Raw genomic sequence first — 21,910 nt, forward strand, 5'->3', positions numbered from 1 at the left:
TCGCTCCTTCCATTTCTGTGTTGGTTTCGTGATTTCTTCCACCTTCTATGCCCTTCTCCTCTTCTCTCGAGCGACACGTTGAAAGCCAGTGCCTCCTCCCACAGCCCCACCACCTCCCTGCCTATCCACTTCAGAATCGGATGATTCGTCAGTTGCTCACTCGCACAAAAACAAAGACCCATATATTTCGCATGTATAAATAAGTCCGAAAGAAGAAGAAGGGCAGAGTAGGATCTAGAGAGTAGTTGGGGGAGGATCCAGGGGAGTGCACCGCCTGCCTAGCTCCATGGCCGACAAGGAGGGCAACCTCGACGCCGTCCTCAAGGAGGCCGTCGACCTGGTAACAATTAAATTATTACACGTCCTGCTGCTCTTTGGGCTAGTATTTTGGGTTTTCTAGCGTAGTTCCTTGAAGAAGGCTGCCCCGTGCTCTCGGTTCTTGGATGTGGATGGATTTTATTTTTTTTAGATATGTGGATGGATTTACAGACGTTTCTAACTTTCCATGATTCCTGGAGTTCTCGTGGCTGAAATCGGAACGGGGATGGGGTTTACTGGGTTTCGGCGCCGCAGGGTGGCGGAATTGGTCTGCTAGTGCTAGGCTGCTAGCTCTTGCTCTGTTCTGATCAGCGGTAAAATACGCGTCAGTTCCATTGTTTGTGAATCCCACAACTCTTGGTGACATCCTGGGGATGCGAATTATTTTCGCTACTTTAGTGATTCGTGTTCTTTGCTCAATTTCAGAAACAGTTCACTGCACAATTTTAGTCTAGGTTAAAATGTTAACCTATATATATTTGTTTTCTTCAGGTTTCACCAAAATTTAATGAATTATAAGAACTCACAAGTTATAACTTCCTTGACTTTTAATTTTTTTTGTACAGCAGTCGGATGAAAAACCAACACCTTAACGCACGTCTCCGCCGAGAAATAGACAGACCACAGACACGGACCCATTTTATTTTTGTTGCACACATGATATTGATATCTTTCTTTAATCTTCTCACGTATTTTCTGTTCAGTATAGATCAACGGACTACAAATATGTACTTGTGGTTCTTTCATAAATTGCAAAAAAAAAAAAAAAATCTGTTTTGGCTTATCGGTTCTAGTCTTGGTGTAGGCTGCATCCTACTTGCATGTTTCAGATTTGCAGGTTCCTTGACATATTGTTTTCATGTTTTATAGAACTTGTTTAGTTTATTAAATGCAATTGTTGCGAAAATAATTCAGGAGCACATCCCAATAGATGAAGTGTTTGAGAACCTGCGATGCAGCCATGAGGGGCTCACTTCCGAGCAGGCGCAGCAGCGCCTGCAAATCTTTGGTCCGAACAAGCTCGAGGAGAAGGAGGTCAGGTTCATTTGGCCCATTTATTCGCAGGGAAGATTTTGTTGCTTCCTGGTCTTTGTGGAACAATAATATTCATTTCATTGATGTTAAAGTCAATGGCTGCAGGAGAGCAAGTTCCTCAAGTTCTTGGGTTTCATGTGGAATCCACTGTCATGGGTCATGGAGGCTGCAGCTATCATGGCCATTGCATTGGCGAATGGAGGGGTAAGAGCTAACACATGTCACAAATGTGTGCTCCTGTTTTTGTTTGGTGAGGAGTTAAGTGTATGTCCTGCTCTTTTCTCAATATGTGAGATGTGTCCTTCATCAGGGGAAGCCACCAGATTGGCAGGACTTTGTCGGTATCATCACGCTGCTACTTATAAACTCTACTATAAGTTTCATTGAGGAAAACAATGCCGGCAATGCTGCTGCCGCACTTATGGCCCGTCTTGCACCAAAAGCCAAGGTCCAAATTCACTTGATTTTTCCTTGTACCTGCATGTATCCCCTTTTTGGAGTTCATTTGAATTGTAGAACTGTAATATTGCTGGGTAGGTTCTCCGTGATGGTCGTTGGACGGAGGAGGAGGCAGCCGTCCTTGTGCCTGGGGACATCATCAGCATCAAACTTGGAGATATCATTCCTGCAGATGCCCGCCTCCTAGGCGGAGATCCTCTGAAGATTGATCAGGTTCTTTTCTGTTATTAGCATTCAGGTCACCTGCAGCTTTCCTGTAAGATTTTTAGGTTGCCTCAACTCACTATATGATCTCTTATTTATAGTCTGCCCTGACTGGAGAATCACTGCCAGCCACCAAAGGTCCTGGTGATGGCATCTACTCTGGTTCAACAGTCAAGCAGGGCGAGATTGAGGCTGTTGTCATAGCAACCGGTGTGCACACTTTCTTTGGAAAGGCTGCCCACCTTGTTGACTCCACCAACCAAGTTGGCCATTTCCAACAGGCAAGATCGAGAAGCTTTACATATTTATATATCTAGCGCTGTTATCAGTTTGAACTTTGAAATCATTACTACAGTACTGATGTGTTCATTATGCGACTGATGCAGGTCCTGACAGCCATCGGGAACTTTTGTATTTGCTCAATTGCTGTGGGAATGCTTATTGAGATCATTGTCATGTACCCAATTCAACACAGGGCATACCGTCCTGGGATTGACAACCTTTTGGTGCTTCTCATTGGAGGCATTCCCATAGCGATGCCCACAGTCTTATCGGTCACCATGGCAATTGGGTCCCATCGCTTGTCTCAACAGGTTTACATCATTTTAGGGACAGTGTCAACCGTTTGTGACCAGACCCAAACTTTTGCACTATACAATTAATTCCTTTGTTTCGTTCCTGCAGGGAGCTATAACAAAGAGAATGACTGCAATTGAAGAGATGGCTGGCATGGATGTTCTTTGCAGTGATAAAACTGGAACCCTGACTTTAAATAAGCTCAGTGTGGACAAGAACCTAATCGAGGTGAACTTGAACACTTGTTTTATTGTGATCTCACATCTAACCTCAAAGCTCTTACATACTATCTTGTTCCAGGTTTTTGAAAAAGGAGTGACTCAGGACCAAGTAATTCTGATGGCTGCTAGAGCATCCCGGATAGAAAATCAAGATGCTATTGATACGGCAATAGTTGGGATGCTAGGTGATCCAAAAGAGGTATGTTGATATGTTGAATATGAGACATACACCTGTAATGTTTATTTGCTAAAATGAACATCTGGCAACAATTCCTACAGGCTCGTGCTGGTATCGAAGAGGTTCATTTCCTGCCATTCAACCCTACGGACAAAAGAACTGCATTGACATACATTGATGGTGATGGAAAGATGTACCGTGTTAGCAAGGGTGCACCAGAGCAGGTAGTGTTTTTTTTAGTGCAAATAGCTTTAAAAAGCCTTACCCGAATGTTTCATTTTTTGCATAATGATATTAGGGATAACACAAATTGACATGCAGATTCTCAACCTTGCCCATAACAAGTCAGAGATCGAGCGAAAAGTGCATTCTGTAATTGACAAGTTTGCAGAACGTGGACTTCGATCACTTGGTATAGCATATCAGGTGAGCTGAGTTCTCAGGATACTGCCATTCAGTGTGCAGCCGAAGCTGGCAAGTGGTCATCCCTTTCTTCCTTGTAGGACGTGCCAGATGGAAGGAAAGAGAGTCCAGGTAGTCCATGGCATTTTGTTGCTCTCTTGCCACTCTTTGATCCACCAAGGCACGATAGTGCGGAAACAATTCAAAGGGCACTTAACCTTGGTGTAAATGTGAAGATGATCACAGGTATGCTACCAATTGAGTTCTTACTATTTTTTACTTATTAATAATTCTAATTTTGATGAGCACCATGTCTTGGATGTTGTTCTGTTTCTGATAAAAAGGACAAAACTGAATCATTCTGTTGGGGTTATGTTTTTGTGGTGATGAGACTGTTAATCAGTGTCCATTTGTTATGCACGATGTGTTGTAATTAGAGAATCCGAACAACGAATACATGGACCTGATGAACCTCAAATGAAATCTGAAATGTTATCATGAGAAAATGGAATCCTCTATTTTTCCTCTGTCTTTGCTCAGAATCTTGGAACAATCGTCGCCATGATCGGGAAGACTACAGAGTAGTGTTGGGATTCTTGGACTGCCAAGGCTGCTGCCATTTTGTTCTACAGTGGATTCCATTTCCTCTGAGATGCCAGAACTGCATCATTCAAATTTGTTCGTTATTATTGGTTGTTTCTCTGATTAAATTCAATGACTAGCAGTCTGGCAGCTGTCGTCATAGAAAAGCTCCAAACGGCAATTCTTGAATTTTTTGTTGTCTTCAAATTTTAGCCAACTAAAACATAGGCTGATTCCAGTTTCCAGAACCTTCGCATCGTACAAGTGCAACCAATGAAATATCTATCTGATGTTTTTAGTTCTTTTTTTAATCTTTGTTTATTTACTGAAATCAAGATATGTTTTTGTTATTTGTGCTGTAAATATCCATTAAAAGGGCTGCGCCATAAGTAGAGTTGGAACACTAACCTCAGCACATGATGTACTGGAATCATATCATATTTTGTTTTATAATCTCAATTTTCAATAAATTTGTTGGTACATCTGATTATGTGGATGTTTTTAATAGGTGACCAGCTAGCGATTGGGAAGGAAACAGGACGTCGTCTAGGAATGGGTACAAACATGTACCCTTCATCTGCTTTGTTGGGGCAGAACAAGGATGAGTCAATTGCTGATTTACCAGTTGATGATCTAATTGAGAAAGCTGATGGTTTTGCTGGTGTATTCCCAGGTATTTGTTGTAATTAATTAGATTTAAATGAATAAAAATAATATAATGGTAACATTTGTTATTTTCTCAGAGCACAAATATGAGATCGTGAAACGCCTGCAAGCACGGAAGCACATATGTGGAATGACTGGTGATGGTGTAAATGATGCACCAGCTCTAAAGAAAGCTGATATTGGTATAGCAGTTGCTGATGCGACAGATGCTGCAAGGAGTGCTTCTGATATCGTACTCACAGAACCTGGTCTAAGTGTCATCATAAGTGCTGTCCTTACTAGTCGAGCAATTTTCCAGCGGATGAAGAACTACACCGTATGTCAGATTGGATCCACTGGATGCGATCTTTTTCACTCATTTATTTTGAAGAGTTCTTCACTTATGCTTGTGTTACATACCCGATATGCTGATTCACCTTCATGTTTGCAGATATATGCTGTTTCAATTACAATACGTATTGTGGTATGTTTGCTCTACTCTTTACTATAACTTCAAGTGTGCCCAAGTGCATTGCATCATGCTCTGTTTACATAGTTGATGATTTTCTTAGGTGTTTTGTGATTATTTTGCAGGCAGTTATAACTATTCATTTAATGAACTTCTTTTCCTGTTAACGCTGATGTTCCGCTATTTGATATTTTCATACATTTATGTATCTGATTCCGTTTTTATTCTAACAGCTTGGGTTTATGCTACTTGCCCTCATATGGGAGTTTGACTTCCCGCCATTTATGGTCCTGATCATAGCAATTCTGAATGATGGTACATTACTTTATTTTCCTACCATTTCTCATGTGCCTCACAATACCAGAGTACAAAAATATTATCACCATTTCCATTTTGTGGCATTGACAGGTACCATAATGACCATATCCAAGGATCTAGTAAAACCATCTCCACTACCAGACAGCTGGAAGTTGGCTGAAATCTTCACAACTGGGGTGGTGCTTGGTGGATACTTGGCAATGATGACTGTCATTTTCTTCTGGGCTGCCTATAAGACCAACTTTTTCCCTGTAAGGAGTACCAAAGTGACCATATTCAAATTTGTTTTGTCAAAAAACGTTGACTTTAGAGAATTAACCTCTTCATATGAATTGTCTTATGAAGCTCTCAACTATTAGGATCATTAATTTTGTGATCTGATCCTCAGACCTGTATTGACACTTGCTGTTCAATGTTCTTTGCAGAGGATCTTTCATGTCAAAAGCTTGGAGAAGACAGCTCAAGATGACTTCCAAATGCTTGCCTCTGCTGTATATCTTCAAGTCAGCACCATCAGCCAAGCTCTTATCTTTGTCACAAGGTCGCGAAGCTGGTCATTTCTCGAACGCCCTGGCTTTCTACTGGTCTTCGCTTTCTTGGTTGCACAGCTGGTATTCTCTCAAGATCTCACCCTGTTGCACTACATGTATATGTAACTCAATCTCCAGTAATTAAGTCTGCCTTTTTGAAACGCAGATAGCTACACTAATAGCTGTATATGCTGATTGGGGATTCACTTCAATCAAAGGCATTGGATGGGGCTGGGCTGGTATTGTGTGGCTCTACAACCTTGTCTTTTACTTCCCACTCGATATCCTCAAGTTCCTCACGCGATATGCTCTGAGTGGGAAAGCATGGGATCTTGTCATTGACCAAAGAGTAATATTACACACCACATTTTTTTCCCAATATTTTCTTCCTATGACTACAAGTGCACACTATATTCCATGCATTTCTAACAGATGTTTCTTTTTCTATAGGTCGCATTTACAAGGAAGAAGCACTTCGGTAGGGAAGAAAGGGAGCTCAAGTGGGCACATGCACAGAGGACACTCCATGGGTTGCAGCCACCGGATGCCAAGCTGTTCCCCGAGAAGGCAGGCTACAACGAGCTGAATCAGATGGCCGAAGAGGCAAAACGAAGAGCTGAAATTGCCAGGTATACAGGGGAAAAAAATCCTCAATAGGCACTTGGCCACAACCCTGAATATGGTGTTTTCCATGATCTGCCATGTTTCGCGACGATGATATGAATCTAACGATGTGCTTATTGATGGTACATGGCAGGCTCAGGGAGCTTCACACACTTAAGGGGCACGTAGAGTCGGTTGTGAAGCTGAAGGGCCTGGACATTGACACCATTCAGCAATCTTACACCGTGTGATCGATTCAGTTATCCTTAAGAGAGAGTATATCCTTGATGCATAGGAATAAAACTGTACTTAGGTAGTCATAGGAAGTAATTACTCGAAGCATGAAGAAATGTGCAAATACGAGAGGTTTGGATATCCAGCAGACTTGCTGGCTATCCCTGTGTCGATGGTATACGCCTGGTTGCACCCAATCTCAGGACCAGTTTGCCTGACCACTCTACCGGTGTCCTACTTTATGCACAGCAGGCACAAACATCCAAATTTATTTCTGTTCTGCCAAGGCATGAGACCCAGCAGGGCCATAGTACTTACTAGTATCATCTAAGAAAAGTGCAGCCGTAGTTGTGTGATCAGAAAATCGATTTACGACAATGTACACTGATCCCACTGGCACAGGCAGGCCCAAGCTTTCAGAAGCTAACTTGGTATTCTTATCTTCTTTTTTGGGAAATGTTACTATCATTTATTAAGTAAACTTTCTTCTTGCGTAACACCACACGTGTATCACCATATATCAACAAGTACATATGAACTTTCACAAGCAAGTTGGAAATTGATGCTAATGGAAATAAGTAGCTTGTAGAGCATTTGCCTTTTCGGAAGCCACCGAAGCATCTACACCTCTGCCCTCCACCGAGTATGCTTTCTCCTGCAAAACACAAAAGAAACATCCACTTCATAGTTTCAGGGTTACTGGAACTGGAATACATAGAAGTAGTTGGTGCGTCTAAGGAGTCCCCTCTGTCTAATGATCAGAACTTAAGTGAACCTGTTGAGCATAGAGCTGTTAACTATGGAGGTAGCTACATCCGTGAATGTGCCTGGTATGAGTGAGAAACTAATAGGATCAACTAACTCAATTTTATGTTATTACTGGAAAGGTTATAAAATGAATCTTTATAAATGTATAATTATTTTTACGCGAGTCAACCTATTTTCATAGAATTGGTGGCGAAAGTGTCACGTAAGACAGAAGGACTTATACTACAAGTCCCAACGACTACTGAATTCCAGATAAAAGTCCCATATAGTTTGTATAGAATTGATGCATTTGGTGCATGTTGAGTTATTTTTTCTACGGGTAGCAACTGATGAGTTTGTAGATATTGTCTTCTGGTTGACAGTTTACAAATCTTTACTAAGTCAGTTAAGAGAGAATGGTGAGAATATAACGTAAACATAGAAGGAAAGCAGTGCGGTTGTAGAAGCACACTACCAGCAAGCGCCACAAGAAAGGTGCACCCTCTCGTTTGCTAATTTGTTTGACGAGTACTTCAATCGCTGTGTGACATCAACTTGTGTTAGCTCCTAACATAAAGGGCTATAAAACATGAGTTAAATTTATTAAGCAATGAAGACCAAATACCTGTAGAAGCTTCTCCAGCATTTATTAGGACAGTGTACCAAACTTCATTGAAGACGTCCACTTGCTCATCTGATGCACCAATCATCTAAGTATGCATTTGTTATGCTTAGTAAGAGCAGATTCATAATTACTTGTTTGGAAATACTAGGTTCAGTCATCCTACTTTATAGCTAAGCCCGTCGAATTCTGGACCTAAAATGTCAAACACCGCCTTGTGCTCTCCTTTTCCATATTTAGAAACAGCATCTGCTAGCTGTATCAAAGAAAGCAACAAACATCAGCAAAGTCGATCAACTTTCCCAGTGAAAATTTCAGAAATGATGCAATAGACACGCATGCAAGAAGTAAAGGAAATTCCAAAATAATAAGAGATACAGGAAAGCAACATATCCGATATAAGTCACCACAAATGAGCCTATTACTCTGTGCCAGTGATATTCAGGAACCAAAACTGATCACTCTACTTTTGAAAAAATATACTACTTTTTCTAATTCATACTGTCAATGTTTTCTTAGGTACTACGCTGTACATTTGGTATCTCTCCAATAGCATTTGACCTTCAAAAATAATTTAGCACACCTGAATTGCCTTGTGCATCACTTTCTGTCTCTTTGCTTCCATCGAAGAGACTCTGCAAGAAATAAAATCCAATATTGAGAACCTTTATGAGAAGAGAGTATTATGTTTCTCACAAAAGAGAACCATTCAGATATCTGACCTTTTTCGCAGCGAGTCCAGCAGATTTTCTGCTGCTTTACTTTCATTCATAGTTGATAATGCCCATAATATAAGTAAATCAAGGAGCCATTCCACATGCCAAATGGACTGACCAAAGTTCAAACTGGAACAGTCAGTAGAATGAATCTCTTATAGCTCAGTTTATATACGCAAAATGCTCTTCCACAGTATAGGCAGCCAAATAAAATCTGCAACTTCTAACGGATATCAAAAATGTTTCCAGTTTGAAATAGCACCTCATTCTTAAGCTCATCTAGCAATGTTTTTAACCTCTCCTTGGCTGGACCTATCTCACCGCGTATATATAAACGAAGTAGCAAACCAAGAGCGTTCAAATAGACCTGACAGCATGATAAATCACTCAGTGTCTGAGACATCAATGCCTAGGAAAAATGACAAAGGATAATACCTCTGCTGCCTCACTATCACTTCTATCGAGTTCCTTCATGATGTTTTGGTCATATACCTCCAGAACTTTGCTAATAGGGGATTCACCTTCCAAGTAACAGACAGCAACATGCCACCAGTTGTGGGTAAACCTACAAGGGAGAGGCCGAGAGGGAAATAGTTCTCTAAGAAATCATATCTTGTATTATTAGAAAGGGTATCTTCAAAAAAAAAAAAAGGGTGTCTTCAAAGAAACCATTAGAAATGGTATCACGTGGGGAACTGCATACATAAATGATGAGCATGCTGTCCATGATGGAGAACATGATTCCATGAATTCAGTAGCTTCTCTGAAGCGACATTCCTGCTGGAAAACATGGCACATCTGCAAGATGGAATGGAGAATGTACCTTAGAAACTCCACTGACTGGTTTACTGAATACCCATGTGTCCAGGTATGTAAGGTTCATAATACTGACAAGTCAGCAACTATATGTAATCACTGAATCTAAATATAGTCAAATAAAAAATCATCCACATACATTATGCTGTGACCAGAAGTCATTCTTGTTTATAGACAAGCCTTTCCTCGCAGCTACCTCAGCTTCGTCCATTCTTCCAAGTTCTAGCAAAGGGAAAGCGAGCATGCCGTATATAAAGTTTTGATCTTGGTTCTGTGGCAAAACCTGATCAGTAATGAGAGAAAAGAATTAGTAAGAAAGAATACGTCTGACAAAGTATTTTCATACGAGAAGCTGCATTGACTGAAGTAGTTCCTGCATTGGGTTACCGCCTTACCGGCAGGCAGAGCCATAATTTCTAATGAAAATGGTAAAATGCTATTACGCTATCGCGGGGTTTCATTCACTGAGATACTCTAATGTTAGAAAACTAGGCATTCTGCTCCTTTGAAACAATTGCTTCCATCCAAAGTTGTTGTTGGACATTTGTTAAAATTGTGTAACACAAGTGAACCCAATGAACAGAATAAACAGCAAGGAGCAATATGAATTGGTAACAAAAAGTACCTAGCGCAGTAGTATTTTCATATGAGGAGCTGCTTTGATATAAATAAGTTTGTGCATCGGGCTATTGGCACAAATAGACAACTTTTAATGGAAATGGTATAACGCTGTTACACTGTCGCTGAGTTTCATTCAGTGTGCTATCCTGATGTTAGAAAATCGCGAGCATTCTACCCAATTACTTGATTTGATTTGTCGGATACTGTTAAAAATTGTTAACACAAGTGCACCCAATGAACAAAAGAAACAGTGTCATTGTTCATGGGAAAATTATAGGCATGAAAGCACACCTCTTGTACTCAGCTTACTTGTTGGACAAATTTGAGGGACGTATCGGGGCGTCCCACGTAGAAGCAGATGAGCTGCGCCCTCTTGAGGGACATGAGATCCCTGGGGAATTCCTTGAGCAACTGTCAACACACAACACTCGTCAGTCAGTTGCTATTTTCGCTTCGGCAATAGCAGACACTTGAATGCCCAAATTCGACCCGCCGCGAACCTCGAAGTGCCGCTCGATCGCCACCTCCGTATCCCTCTCGTCGCCGACGAGCGCGGAGAGCGCCCGGAACACCGCCCTCTCGTAGTCCGTCCCTTTGTCCTTGATGAAGCAAACACAGCGCAGGGGGAGTCAACGCGGGCGGGATTCGGAAGAGGAAAAAGAACCGAGGAGATCGATCGAGCGGAGGAGGGGGCTGGGCTTACGAGGCTGCCGGCGGCGGCGGCGAGGAAAGCTGCGGCCTTTGCGTGGTCCCGCGGGGCGACGAAGTGCGCGGCGAGCGCGGAGGCGAGCGCGCAGGACGGGTCGGCGGCGGCGGCGCGGAGCACGGCGCGGCCGCGGTGGCGGCCGAAGGCCATGGTCTGCGCGTAGTAGTCGTCCAGCGCCGCCGCGCAGTCGGCCGACGCCGTCCGGTACTGCTGGCCCCACATGTCCCTCCTCACCTCCCCTTCCGCCGCCTTCGCCGCCGCCGCCATCTGCCGCCGCCGTGCTAGCTAGCTCGGTTGGCTGTGCCGCGCGTCGTGCTTGGGTGTGGGTTGCTCAGCAGCTCGGTTGGCGTCGCGTGGGCGTCTGGACTCTGGAGGTTTGGGAGTGGGAAGGGTCGAGAGGCCGCGTGCTGCCGTGGTGCCACCGTCTACGTCCACATCGCGCGTGGTGGTTCGCCGGTCAGACAGCACAACTGGGCGCGTTTGTTGTGTTGCGTCGGCCCGCGCGTCAGTGATCTTGGGCTCGGGTGGTGGATTGTGATTCTCACGATGCCGAGGCGCCTCGCAGCGGCCGCCGTATGCCGACGCCGGCGGCACGTGACCGGCGTGGTAGAAAACGATGACGAGCTGATGAGGTGGCAGAGTTCTGTTTTGGAGTGTGGTCACCTCGACAGAAATAAACAAGGGTTTTGCCTATCTCTCGATTTTCTTAAGCCTCTTTCACATGAGGAAGTTTAGAAGAAAAAAAGTGTAACTTGAATGAGCTGCACTTTTCACATCAAACGGTAGTATTGCATGCCACACAGAAACACTACAAAAATATTTTTTCACATTTTAATTTCGAGATGAGAGCACTGATAGATTTGGGAATTCCACCTCATATCATTTGAAACTTCTCCAAGCATCTAATTTAACTTTGATGCATATATCTTTTTTGAACTGATTTTCTTTTAGGTGGAAGTAAATCTGAAGAAATTGAAACTGGAACAAAATGTACTAAATGGGAAATATTCAATCCGTTAAAAGCGACTAAAGTGATGTTGATAGGTAACAATTTTTGTGGCAAAAAACAAACGGTGAGAGAAACCAAGGTCGAAACCAAGGTCTTCTTTTGAAACCTACGGCTTCGTATTTGGAATCTTGTTCAATAATAATGAAAAGGACACCTAAACTGTGAAAGAAACAAAGCTTTTGGGTTTTCTGGATCCTTGGTGCGCACATACACGTTCTATTGAAAAAAGAGAGCAAATGTAGGGTGCTTTAATTCTCGGCGGACGACCACTAACTAGGCACGCCCAAAACTACAATTTCAGCATCCTCCATTCCAACAAACAAATAACATGTGCAAAGATCAACTATATTAAACTATGTGTGTTACTAAGTCAAATAATTTGGGCTCGGAGTCTTCCGAGCCCTGCTCTAATCATGGCAGGTCAAGTACTCATAGGGGATAAGGACGTACTAATCATGCCAGGTCAAATACTCATAGGGGATTAGGACGTACGTACTAAATGTTGGATCCTATTGTAACAACAAGAAATGTTCGCTCCTTTTTTGCAAACATGTGGTATCATACCATACCCAAAACTTTGAGCTGAATACAACGTACGCCTCCATATTATGGGGCTGAGACCCTCTCTAAAGGTCAACTCACTCTACAACCCTAAGGAGATCTTAGTCCACATGCCCTACTTTTGTGGATTCAGTCTAACTTGTGGACTTTGTAATATTCATCTACATTTATGCACATTCAAGGGCGGACCCAAGTAGAAGCGAGTGGGGTCTTGATCCGAACTCTGAATTTGAAACATCCATAAATCAAGCGCCAGCTTGTAGTCTGCATAGGCCCCAGGTCCAAGCTCTCAACTAGCACGTTGTACAGTTGCCGGTTTGGCGGCGTCTCCTCCCCAACGTTGCATTCATCTAGGGGAGCCATGCGCTGTCACGCATCAAGTTCATCGCTTGGCTCTTGGTCTAGTGTAGAGTACACACGCGTGATCGATGTCATCCTGCGCAAGAACATCCTCTCCGTTGAAGAGGCCGGTTGCCCTCTCCATGATGCGACGCTGGAGACAGCGAGTCACATGGCTCTTCACTGCCCTGCGGTTGCTCCATTTTGGGCTACAGTTGGTATCTCCATCCCCGACAATGCCCATGTCCAAGACCTTCACCTGCTCACCATGCCCCGTTCGATCAAGGCGAAGATTGTGCCGGTGTTTGTGCTCCTTTGCTACTAGCATCTCTGGAAGAAGCGCAACAACACCGTCTTCCTTGAGGCCCGGCCATCGTTGCAGCTGCTACTAAAATCATGTCGAGACGATGCCTCCCTCAGGTCGTGGCGCTTCCCACCTAACCTCTGAAGTGCCGTGGAGGCTTGGGACAACTCTCTCTGTACCACGCCCGTGTAATCCCCTCTTTCCCTGTTGCATAGCTACCTGGTTCCTGCTCTCTCTCTACCCCTACTATTGTAAAACCCTAGGGTTTGCCCCCTTTTTCAATATATTCAGGTGGGGAACCTCCTCCCCCCCTCCCCCCCGCCCCGATGAAAATTCGAAAAAAAAAACTTCCATACAATTTGTTCAATGTTTGAACTTTTTTTCAAATTAGGTCAACTTATAACAAGAAATGCCCCAAGTCACGTCATCATTGTAAAATATGTAAAATTCTGGCTTCAATCAATGACCTCTCAAGTCGATAGAGGATTCAGAGGTGCGTGGTGCCGTACCTACCAGGGCATCTCTGATCCTTTGACAATCGAACATGTTTTGTTTGCCAACCAGCAATTGGTGAGGCTATGTGAGGGAAGACATGACCAACGGTCACCGATCGCCCTATCCTTAGTGAAATTGAAGCTTGTATTTCTTCGTTTGTGTTCTTCGAACTCTGTTTGCGGGACGCACATCCAATTTTGTTGCCTATGAATGTGCATGCTATGCTTGTGCACATGATGTGGAGGCAGAGTGGGTTGATGCTCCTGGGGGCACCGGGCTGCTCAAGTAAGCTCCGGGATAGACCCCCAACAGCAACTACAATACCTCGCCCGCTTGCCGTCGACTCGCTCGCTCCTTGCAATTGTTTCAAAATGAAAGTCGCAACCCCATCCACTGCGTTTTATGATCATGGAGACTTAATCCATGCTTGCCAGGTCCTCCTACATTATGTCTGTACAGTGAAAAAGTCGGATGACGTTTTCATTTACGCAGCGATGCCATTTCCTCCGTCTCGTCCGTCCATATTCGATCGAACGGTCCACGCGCTCTGCCGGCAACGTCTGGCACCACTGCTACTGTAGCCTCCAACCAACCAAGCACTCTCTTTCTTCTCCATCTCCCCCGATATTCCCATAAAAAAGTTTATCCCTCCGCGGCAAGATCCAAATCACAGAAAGAAAAAGGGACAAGAGGGCGGAGACCTGAGGAGGCGCCATGAACAATAGCCACGTCGAGGAGGAGGTCGGGAAGCTCAAGGAGGAGATCCAGAGGCTCGGCCAGCAGCAGCCCGACGGCTCCTACAAGGTTAGGCCTTTTCTTGCCGGAAACAAACGCGGATCTGGCACCACAGGCGCGTTCGACACATTTTTCTGTATTACCCCACGCCGATACGCCGTTTGGTGTGTGCTGTCGATCATCTGATGTGGATTCTCCTGTCATTGCCCATTTTGCTGGATTATGTGCCGGCCGTTGTGGTTTCGCTGATGTGCCTATTATACAGCAGAGTGTTGTTCATAAGAGATAATGTGTTTGTGTGAACGAATCGCTTGATTCCGTACATGAAGTGTGAAAGTTCAGATCCATAAAAAATAATTTTGATGGTCAGATCCATAATTTATCATTCTCAGACAATTCAGACCAGTAGTACAGGGTCATGAATAGCTAATGAAATCTATTTGCATTTTAGAACACGGTTAATGGTATGGATACTGATAAGCTGAACAGATCCTATCGAAATCACAAAGAAAATTTCCCATTTCTTGCCTGTGTGGTAGAATTCACTGTAGTTTTTATTTTATTTTCCCTATGGTTACTGTATATTCAGGTCGATATATTTGCATTTTACCCACTGAACTATTTGGACGCACAAGTACTAAGAAACCGCCAGTTCGACACAAATCTATTTGCATTTTAAAACATGGTCAATTAAACGTGGCTAATTAAGAAATATCCTCAATAATTATCGTTGCCTTCTCTTATCCCACTAATAGGGAAAACCTCATTAGCAGCGTGTCTAAATAGGTCCGCTACTGGTATCACGCCAGTGGTATTAGGTTACCTGTAGCGTGCGGCCGTGAAGAGGAAGTTGCGTCCGAGTCGACCTCGCCGCCATCGATGAGGCGGAGGATGACAGGGGAGGTGGGTGGGGGTCTGGTCGATGCCACGTTCGTGGATTTGGAGCAGGAGGTGGTGCTGCTGGTCGAGGGACCATACAATGGACCAGGTGGATGTGGGTGTGGATGGGGAAGGGGAGGGGGAGGGGGAGTGGCAGTTCCGGATGCGGCCAGCGGTGGAGAGAAAGTGAGCTGAGAGAGGGTGCAGGGCCGGTTAGGATAAGGCACCAAAATACTGGCAGTGTGTTCCTGTGGTACCTACGCTACCGACAATCACGTACTGGTAGCGTGGGTAAGTTCTGGCCCCGTGTGCGGATGGGGCCCACATTGTAGTAGGGTGTTCTTTTACAGCCTACGCTACCGGTATTGTATTACTGGTAGCGCACCCTTTGGCCGCATGCTCTCTTACTTAAGTAGCAGCAGCATAGCTCTATTTGGGCGTGCTACCAGTAGTGTGACACCTATAGCCAATTTCCTACTATTGTCCTATGCGCTCTATTTTTTCTCTTAATTCTTGTGTGCTCTCACCAAGGAACAACATCAACAGGAGAAATACTTGTCAATGAGAGTCATGCTATTGGATTTTTAACAGGAATTGTTTAATGAAAATACCTAAAAATAACCTTCACTTCTGGACAAGATGAGATGTCTATGACTACACATGCTACCTAGAAATTGTAAGACGACATACGCTTCTGGAAAAAATAGTTGAAACCACCCATATTTCTGGACTGGGGAGGGGGACCTATAGTGTGTACTATGGTGACCTTTTAATCGTATATTCTTTTATACATCTGATCTTCATCCTTTGACTCTAAATAAATTTGTTGACATCACAGTGGACAAATGGACACAAATATTTTAGCATGGCATCATTACTGTATAGTTAATATAGCGGTGTAAATATTGATGATTTATGCTAATGCCGACATGGTATATTATGAAGCACCACATTACAACAGGCAGGCAATAATTCAAAATGCAGTTTTTTCAGCTTAGGTAAAAGAGTTCTGTGTATATGTGAGTACTGAACATGTATCCTATTAGTAACATTGTCAATAGCTATACAGCAGGCAATTGATGAATCTAAGACTCGCAAAATGCAGTTCTTGTTTCGCTAAAAGAGTTATGTGTTTGTGTGTTCTAAGCATGCATCGTATTAATAACATTTTAAATAGCTAGATTTATAACGATGAAGTTCTATGATTTTACATGAAATAAAGACACTTATCCACCAGTAAATTTGTAGTTTAGCTTTCCTGCATTCGTGAACATACTCAAAGGATGCGAAACTTGTGTAATTAAGTATTGTGGTTTGCAGGTAAAGTTCGGTGTCCTCTTCAATGATGACCGATGCGCGAACATATTTGAAGCATTAGTTGGCACCTTGCGGGCCGCCAAGAAGAGGAAATTTGTCACCTACGATGGTGAACTGCTTCTGCAGGGTGTTCACGACAATGTGGAGATAACCCTCTTCCCTCCTCCCGCTGTAGCTGCTGCTTGAAGTTTGCAGCTCTGAAATGTCTCTCATGTCATTTTGTTGATGTGCTTATTATTTGTTGTGCTTAAATTCCTACAAAACACTCTGGTATATTCCCAGAAGAGTACTATTGTGTGATGTATAACTCATGATCCGTGCTGTTGCTTTGCTCTATTGCTTGCATGGTTGTGTTCGAAACATGTGCTGATATACTATCTCGTGAAAGACACACTCACATGCTCCAGCTTGGAAGTAATGGCCATGTGTTAGTGAAAGTGTACCAAACACTTGCTTGTTGGACAGCGACATCTATTCGTACTTTCATTTGTTTCTTCAGACCATATTATATAAGGTGTCAAATAGTTGTAGGAGCAATGTGTATATAGAGCTATATGACTAGTTTGTTTTGGCAATGTGGTGTGACTCTTTTTCTTCATGTTAGCCATGAGAATGGGAGATGTTGGGAAGAAAACATCCAGCAGCTGCTACCGAGAAGAGACATCGTAGTCTTTCTTAGCATCATCCCTCTTTGGTGGAGCAAAGGGCAATCAGTTTGTGGCAAAAGCCGAGATGCTAATTTTGTTATAGCGAGCCACAACGTTCGCATGCCAGACTCAGCGTTGCATGGGGTTCTTCGGATTCTGACAAGTAAGGATGTGATTGGTTGCTCGGCTGGATGCTGGAAGTTGTACCAGCGGAGAAGTAAAGGAGAGACTAATTGGTAGGCCACAAATTGTGTTTTTCGGCTTCGTTGATGCAACACACAATGTTTAGCAGCTCACATAAGTCTCAATACAGTAACCTTGTACACACTTTGGTAATGTTACCATCGACGAGTTCAGAGTTTAAGGTATTACAAGCGATAACACAAGCTTACGAGCGCCATGAACAATAGCCACGTCGATGAGGAGGTCGGGAAGCTCAAGGAGGAGATCCAGAGGCTCGGCCAGCAGCAGCCCGACGGCTCCTACAAGGTTAGGCCTTTTCCTGCCGGAAAACAAACGTAGATCTGGCATCCCCGCTGCGTTCAACACATTTTTCGACCTGTGGGCTATCGCCTGAGCTGGGGGATGGGAGGGGTTCAATTTCATTTTCTGTATCGCGCCTCACGCCGATTCACAGTTTGGTGTGTGCTACCGATCATCTGATGTGGATTCTCCTGACATTGCCCATTTTTCTGGATTCTGTGCCGGCCGTTGTGGTTTCGTTGATGCGCCTATTATATATCAGAGTTGTTCATAAGAGATGGTGTGTTTGTCTGAACGAATCGCTTGATTCCCTACATGAAGTGTGAAAGTTCAGATCCATAATTCATCATTCTCAGACAATTCAGACCAGTAGTACAGGATCATGAATCATAGCTAATGAAATCTATTTGCATTTTAGAACACGGTTAATGGTCTGGATACTGATAAGCCGAATAGATCCTATCGAACCCACAAGACAAATTTCCCATTTCTTGCCTGTGTGGTAGAATTCACTGTAAATTTCATATTTTCTCTATGGTTGCTGTATATTCAGTTCGATGTGTTTGCATTTTATCCACTGAACTATTTGGACGCACAAGTATCAAGAAACCACACAAATGGGACTGTAGTTTGATATGCAAGCGGAATGCCCAATCGGCAATGAAGGTATCCACTCCGATTTTATGAGACAAAAAGTGTACAAACAGTATCTCCATAACTGTGCACTTCTTTTCCAGAATTCTGTATAACGTGGTTCAGTTTTTCTAACATTGTGGTAGAGTTTATCCGTTGTTGACCATTTCAAGAAGATGGTTATAGCCTGCAGCGTGCCATCTAATGGGCGCTGCATTTTCGCTACAAGTGTCTGGTTGCCAAGTATTATTTGTTATAAGCTTGAATCACATATTCCTTTTGTTTCTTAATCATGTAAAGTTCTCAATTGCATATAGTGGCTTAAAAAGGGATTGTCACTTGATTTCCCCATCCCTCTCTTTGGCAATGAAGGCTAAACTAAGTACTCTCTCTATTCAGTAATGTATTTTGATCTTACCATGGTCACAACAGTTAAGGAATATCCTCAATAATCATCATTCTCTTCTCTTACTCCTATGTGCTCTATTTTCTCTCTCAATTCTTGTGTACTCTCACCAAGGAACAACATCAACAAAAGAGAGCTATGCCATGGGATTTATGACAGGAATAGTTTAATGAAAAATACCTGAAAACAACCTAGTTCTGGACAAGTTGAGATGGCTATGACTACCCATGCTACCTAGAAACTGTAAGACGACATATGCTTCTGGACAAAATGGCTAAAACCACCCATACTTCTGGGCTGGGGAGGGAGACCTATTGTGTGTACTATTTGCCCTTTTAATCGCGCATTCTTTTATGTCTGTGATGTTCCAGCCTTGACTCTAAATAAGTTTTGACATCAGACAAATGGACACAAATACTTTAGCATGCATCATTATTTTATACTTCATAGAGCTGCATAAATCTTGATGGTTTATGCTAATGCTGACATGGTATATTATTGAAGCACCACATTTCAACTCGCAGGCGATTATTCAAAGACTTGCTAAATGCAGTATTTTCACTTTTGTTTCGCTAAAAGAGTTCTGTGTATGTGAGTACTAAACATGTATCCTATTAGTAACATTGTCAATAACAACATAACAGGTAGGTGACGACTCTAAGACTCCTAAATACAGTTTTTGTTTTGCTAAAAGAGTTGTGTTTGTGTGTTCTAAGCATGTATACTATTAGTCCACTGGTCAGAGGGGTTTGTGGTGTGTTTTGGCGGTTCGGCGGAGGCGAGCTCGTCTTCGGCCAGGTGGGACGCGGCCTCGGGGTCGGTGTGGTAGTTGGAGCGGTGGCTCCGGTCTTTTTCGCCTCCGCCTGTTGCGTTGAGGTGTGGTGTCGACCTGGTTGGTCGTCGACCCGTGTGGAGCGCAGCCCCGGGGCTGGCGTGTGGTGTCGTGTTGTAATGGTTTTTCGGCCAGTTTCTCCTCATAAACGGGCCAACTCTTTTCTCCTATATCAATGAAAGGCAAAGCTTTTGCCTCGTTTCAAAAAAATTAGTAACATGTTCAATCGCTAGACTTATAACGACAAAGTTCTATGTTCTTACATGAACTAAATAAACTTATCCACCAGTAGATTTGTAGTTTAGCTTTCCTGCATTTCGAGAACATACTCAAGGATGTGAACTTGTGTAATTGAAGAATCGTGGTTTGCAGGTCAAGTTTGGTGTCCTCTTCAATGATGACCGATGCGCAAACATATTTGAAGCATTAGTTGGCACCTTGCGCGCCGCCAAGAAGAGGAAAATTGTCACCTACGAAGGTGAACTGCTTCTGCAGGGTGTTCATGACAATGTGGAGATAACCCTCTTCCCTCCTCCTGCTGTAGCTGCTGCTTGAAGATTGCAGCACCGGAAAGTATCATGTCATTGTGTCGGCGTGTTTATAATTTGTTGAGCTTAAATTCCCATGAACTATCTTGTATTCCCAGAAGAGTACTATTGTGTGATGTATAAACTCCTGACCTATGCAGTTGCTTTGTTATTCTGCCTGTATCTTTGTGTTGGAAACTTAGTGCTTATATGTATGTTGGAAAAGACACAGTTAGGAGTACCAGCTTGGAAGTAATGGCCATGAGCTATTGAGAGCGTACCAAGCACTTGCTTTTTTTTTTTGCGGGGGCAAACACTTCCTTGTTTGACAATGAAATCTATTGTACTTTCTTTCCTTTCTTCTCACCATATTTTTTTTTGGAGCAAATCTCACCATATTATATAAGTGTGAAATCGGTGTTTGGGCAACTGTGTGTATAGCTATATGATTAGCTTTTCTTCATGTTTTTGTCAGACCAGAGGGGGTGTGGAACCCGTTTGGCATACTTTTTCTCCATCTCATGAGAATGGGAGATGTTGGGAAGAAAATATACAGCGACAACCTTCGAGAAAAGACACTGAAGTCTTTGTTAGCGTCATCCATTTTTGCTCAGGCAAAGGGTAGTCGGTTTGTGGTAAGAATCGGGATGATAAACTTGTTGTAGCGATCCACAACGTTGTGATGTGGGCCCCTGTAATGTGCATGGTTATCAGAAACGTGAAGAAGAACCTGACAAGATAGCACATGATAGGGGTGATGTAGAATTTAAGATCATATCTGATTCTACTTATAAAAATTATCTAGTACCTTCGATGCATTAGAGCCTTTGTATGAGAAATTCAGGGCAAACTAAAGATCAGTTGAAACTCTGATGGTAAAGTTATACAATATATCACTGCAATAGTTAGAATCAAGTTGGGTCAAAGGAAAATGTTCATCATGATCCTGAAATTTTGGTTGAATTGTTATATATTATTTGATTTCACCAAATAAGTGGACTGCATAACATCAGATCGGTTTAGTTAATCATATGATTATATGACTAAATTGATATACTGCCTACCATATATGCAAGGCGGATTGGTCCAATGATCTCTCGCATGCCAAGCGTGTGTATTACTATCTTAAGGGTAGTCATAGTGTGGCGTTACTATCCTCATAGTGCATACTCCACACATTGATGAATACATTAATTACCTTACTGACTCAGTCTGTCTTAAAAAGTGTGATGTTATGCTAATACAACTAGTTACTATAAACATATCTTTCTTGATTCAATGGTATGCCATGTCATAAAAATGTCTAAGTAGCATTGCATGTTACTCCCATTATGGCCAGTCTAATGAACTACACCCTTTTACCTCGAAATAGGCTTTCGCCCCGCTATATTAATATAGCAACCACACGATACAAGAAGCATGCTGGGGCCGCAGCACAACCAAGCCCAAACGAAACTACAAAGAAAGGAAAGAGAAAAAGAATGCCAACACCGACAGATCGACAAAACGAGAACGACCCGCAACCGTTGCGCCCTCCGGAGAAGTCCTACCACACACCTAACACTCCAAATCGCCGCATACCAAACAACACCTTCAGCAAGGGGAACGACGACGACGCCGCTGTTGCCCGGACTAATCCTAGGGTTTCCCCCGGTACGCGGAAGGGATGGGGAGGGGGGTACACCCGACACCCTTCAGGAAGGTAAGGTGGCACCCTCAGGCGTCACCGTGTCGGTGTCAG

At 43.2% G+C, this 21,910-nt stretch overlaps 4 protein-coding genes across 4 annotated transcripts; 3 read left to right on the plus strand and 1 right to left on the minus strand.

Annotated features, from left to right (window-relative positions):
* Positions 1–6,851, plus strand: LOC124703928 (plasma membrane ATPase 1). Its single transcript, XM_047236165.1, has 21 exons — positions 1–340; positions 1,234–1,353; positions 1,459–1,557; positions 1,664–1,801; positions 1,891–2,025; positions 2,118–2,297; positions 2,403–2,609; positions 2,701–2,820; positions 2,893–3,012; positions 3,093–3,215; positions 3,313–3,417; positions 3,495–3,639; positions 4,484–4,648; positions 4,719–4,957; positions 5,072–5,104; positions 5,323–5,404; positions 5,498–5,658; positions 5,833–6,018; positions 6,104–6,286; positions 6,388–6,566; positions 6,695–6,851. The coding sequence occupies exons 1-21, from the start codon at positions 287–289 to the stop codon at positions 6,789–6,791; spliced, it is 2,871 nt and encodes a 956-aa protein (XP_047092121.1). The 5' UTR covers positions 1–286; the 3' UTR covers positions 6,792–6,851.
* Positions 6,852–7,225: 374 nt separating this feature from the next.
* On the minus strand, positions 7,226–11,269 carry LOC124697115 (tetratricopeptide repeat protein 38-like). The gene is made up of 13 exons (XM_047229752.1): positions 11,000–11,269; positions 10,797–10,895; positions 10,606–10,707; positions 9,815–9,958; positions 9,563–9,657; positions 9,295–9,424; positions 9,122–9,226; positions 8,866–8,972; positions 8,727–8,778; positions 8,310–8,399; positions 8,147–8,231; positions 7,997–8,061; positions 7,226–7,429 (listed from the first exon to the last, which is right to left on the minus strand). Exons 1-13 carry the CDS (start codon positions 11,267–11,269, stop codon positions 7,340–7,342), a joined length of 1,434 nt encoding a protein of 477 aa, XP_047085708.1. The 3' UTR covers positions 7,226–7,339.
* A 3,099-nt stretch (positions 11,270–14,368) lies between these two features.
* LOC124703929 (costars family protein) lies at positions 14,369–17,028 on the plus strand. The gene is made up of 2 exons (XM_047236166.1): positions 14,369–14,514; positions 16,645–17,028. The coding sequence occupies exons 1-2, from the start codon at positions 14,425–14,427 to the stop codon at positions 16,825–16,827; spliced, it is 273 nt and encodes a 90-aa protein (XP_047092122.1). The 5' UTR covers positions 14,369–14,424; the 3' UTR covers positions 16,828–17,028.
* Positions 17,029–17,687: 659 nt separating this feature from the next.
* LOC124703931 (costars family protein-like) lies at positions 17,688–20,352 on the plus strand. The gene is made up of 2 exons (XM_047236167.1): positions 17,688–17,777; positions 20,015–20,352. The coding sequence occupies exons 1-2, from the start codon at positions 17,688–17,690 to the stop codon at positions 20,195–20,197; spliced, it is 273 nt and encodes a 90-aa protein (XP_047092123.1). The 3' UTR covers positions 20,198–20,352.
* The last annotated feature ends 1,558 nt before the right edge of the window (positions 20,353–21,910 follow it).

The sequence above is a fragment of the Lolium rigidum genome, chromosome 3 (genome assembly GCF_022539505.1).
Source record: "Lolium rigidum isolate FL_2022 chromosome 3, APGP_CSIRO_Lrig_0.1, whole genome shotgun sequence".
NCBI classification, from domain to species: domain Eukaryota; kingdom Viridiplantae; phylum Streptophyta; class Magnoliopsida; order Poales; family Poaceae; genus Lolium; species Lolium rigidum.

Excerpts from the sequence above, each read along its gene's own strand:
- LOC124703929 (XM_047236166.1), top strand. The coding sequence starts at position 14,425 with ATGAACAATAGCCACGTCGAGGAGGAGGTCGGGAAGCTCAAGGAGGAG. Across the intron at positions 14,515-16,644 it reads AGCCCGACGGCTCCTACAAG|GTAAAGTTCGGTGTCCTCTT; the intron begins GTTAGGCCTTTT and ends TGTGGTTTGCAG.
- LOC124703928 (XM_047236165.1), top strand. The coding sequence starts at position 287 with ATGGCCGACAAGGAGGGCAACCTCGACGCCGTCCTCAAGGAGGCCGTC. Across the intron at positions 3,013-3,092 it reads TGCTAGGTGATCCAAAAGAG|GCTCGTGCTGGTATCGAAGA; the intron begins GTATGTTGATAT and ends CAATTCCTACAG. Across the intron at positions 3,418-3,494 it reads CACTTGGTATAGCATATCAG|GACGTGCCAGATGGAAGGAA; the intron begins GTGAGCTGAGTT and ends TCTTCCTTGTAG.
- LOC124703931 (XM_047236167.1), top strand. The coding sequence starts at position 17,688 with ATGAACAATAGCCACGTCGATGAGGAGGTCGGGAAGCTCAAGGAGGAG. Across the intron at positions 17,778-20,014 it reads AGCCCGACGGCTCCTACAAG|GTCAAGTTTGGTGTCCTCTT; the intron begins GTTAGGCCTTTT and ends CGTGGTTTGCAG.
- LOC124697115 (XM_047229752.1), bottom strand. The coding sequence starts at position 11,269 with ATGGCGGCGGCGGCGAAGGCGGCGGAAGGGGAGGTGAGGAGGGACATG. Across the intron at positions 9,658-9,814 it reads ACTTCTGGTCACAGCATAAT|ATGTGCCATGTTTTCCAGCA; the intron begins GTATGTGGATGA and ends TCCATCTTGCAG. Across the intron at positions 8,779-8,865 it reads CTGGACTCGCTGCGAAAAAG|AGTCTCTTCGATGGAAGCAA; the intron begins GTCAGATATCTG and ends TATTTCTTGCAG.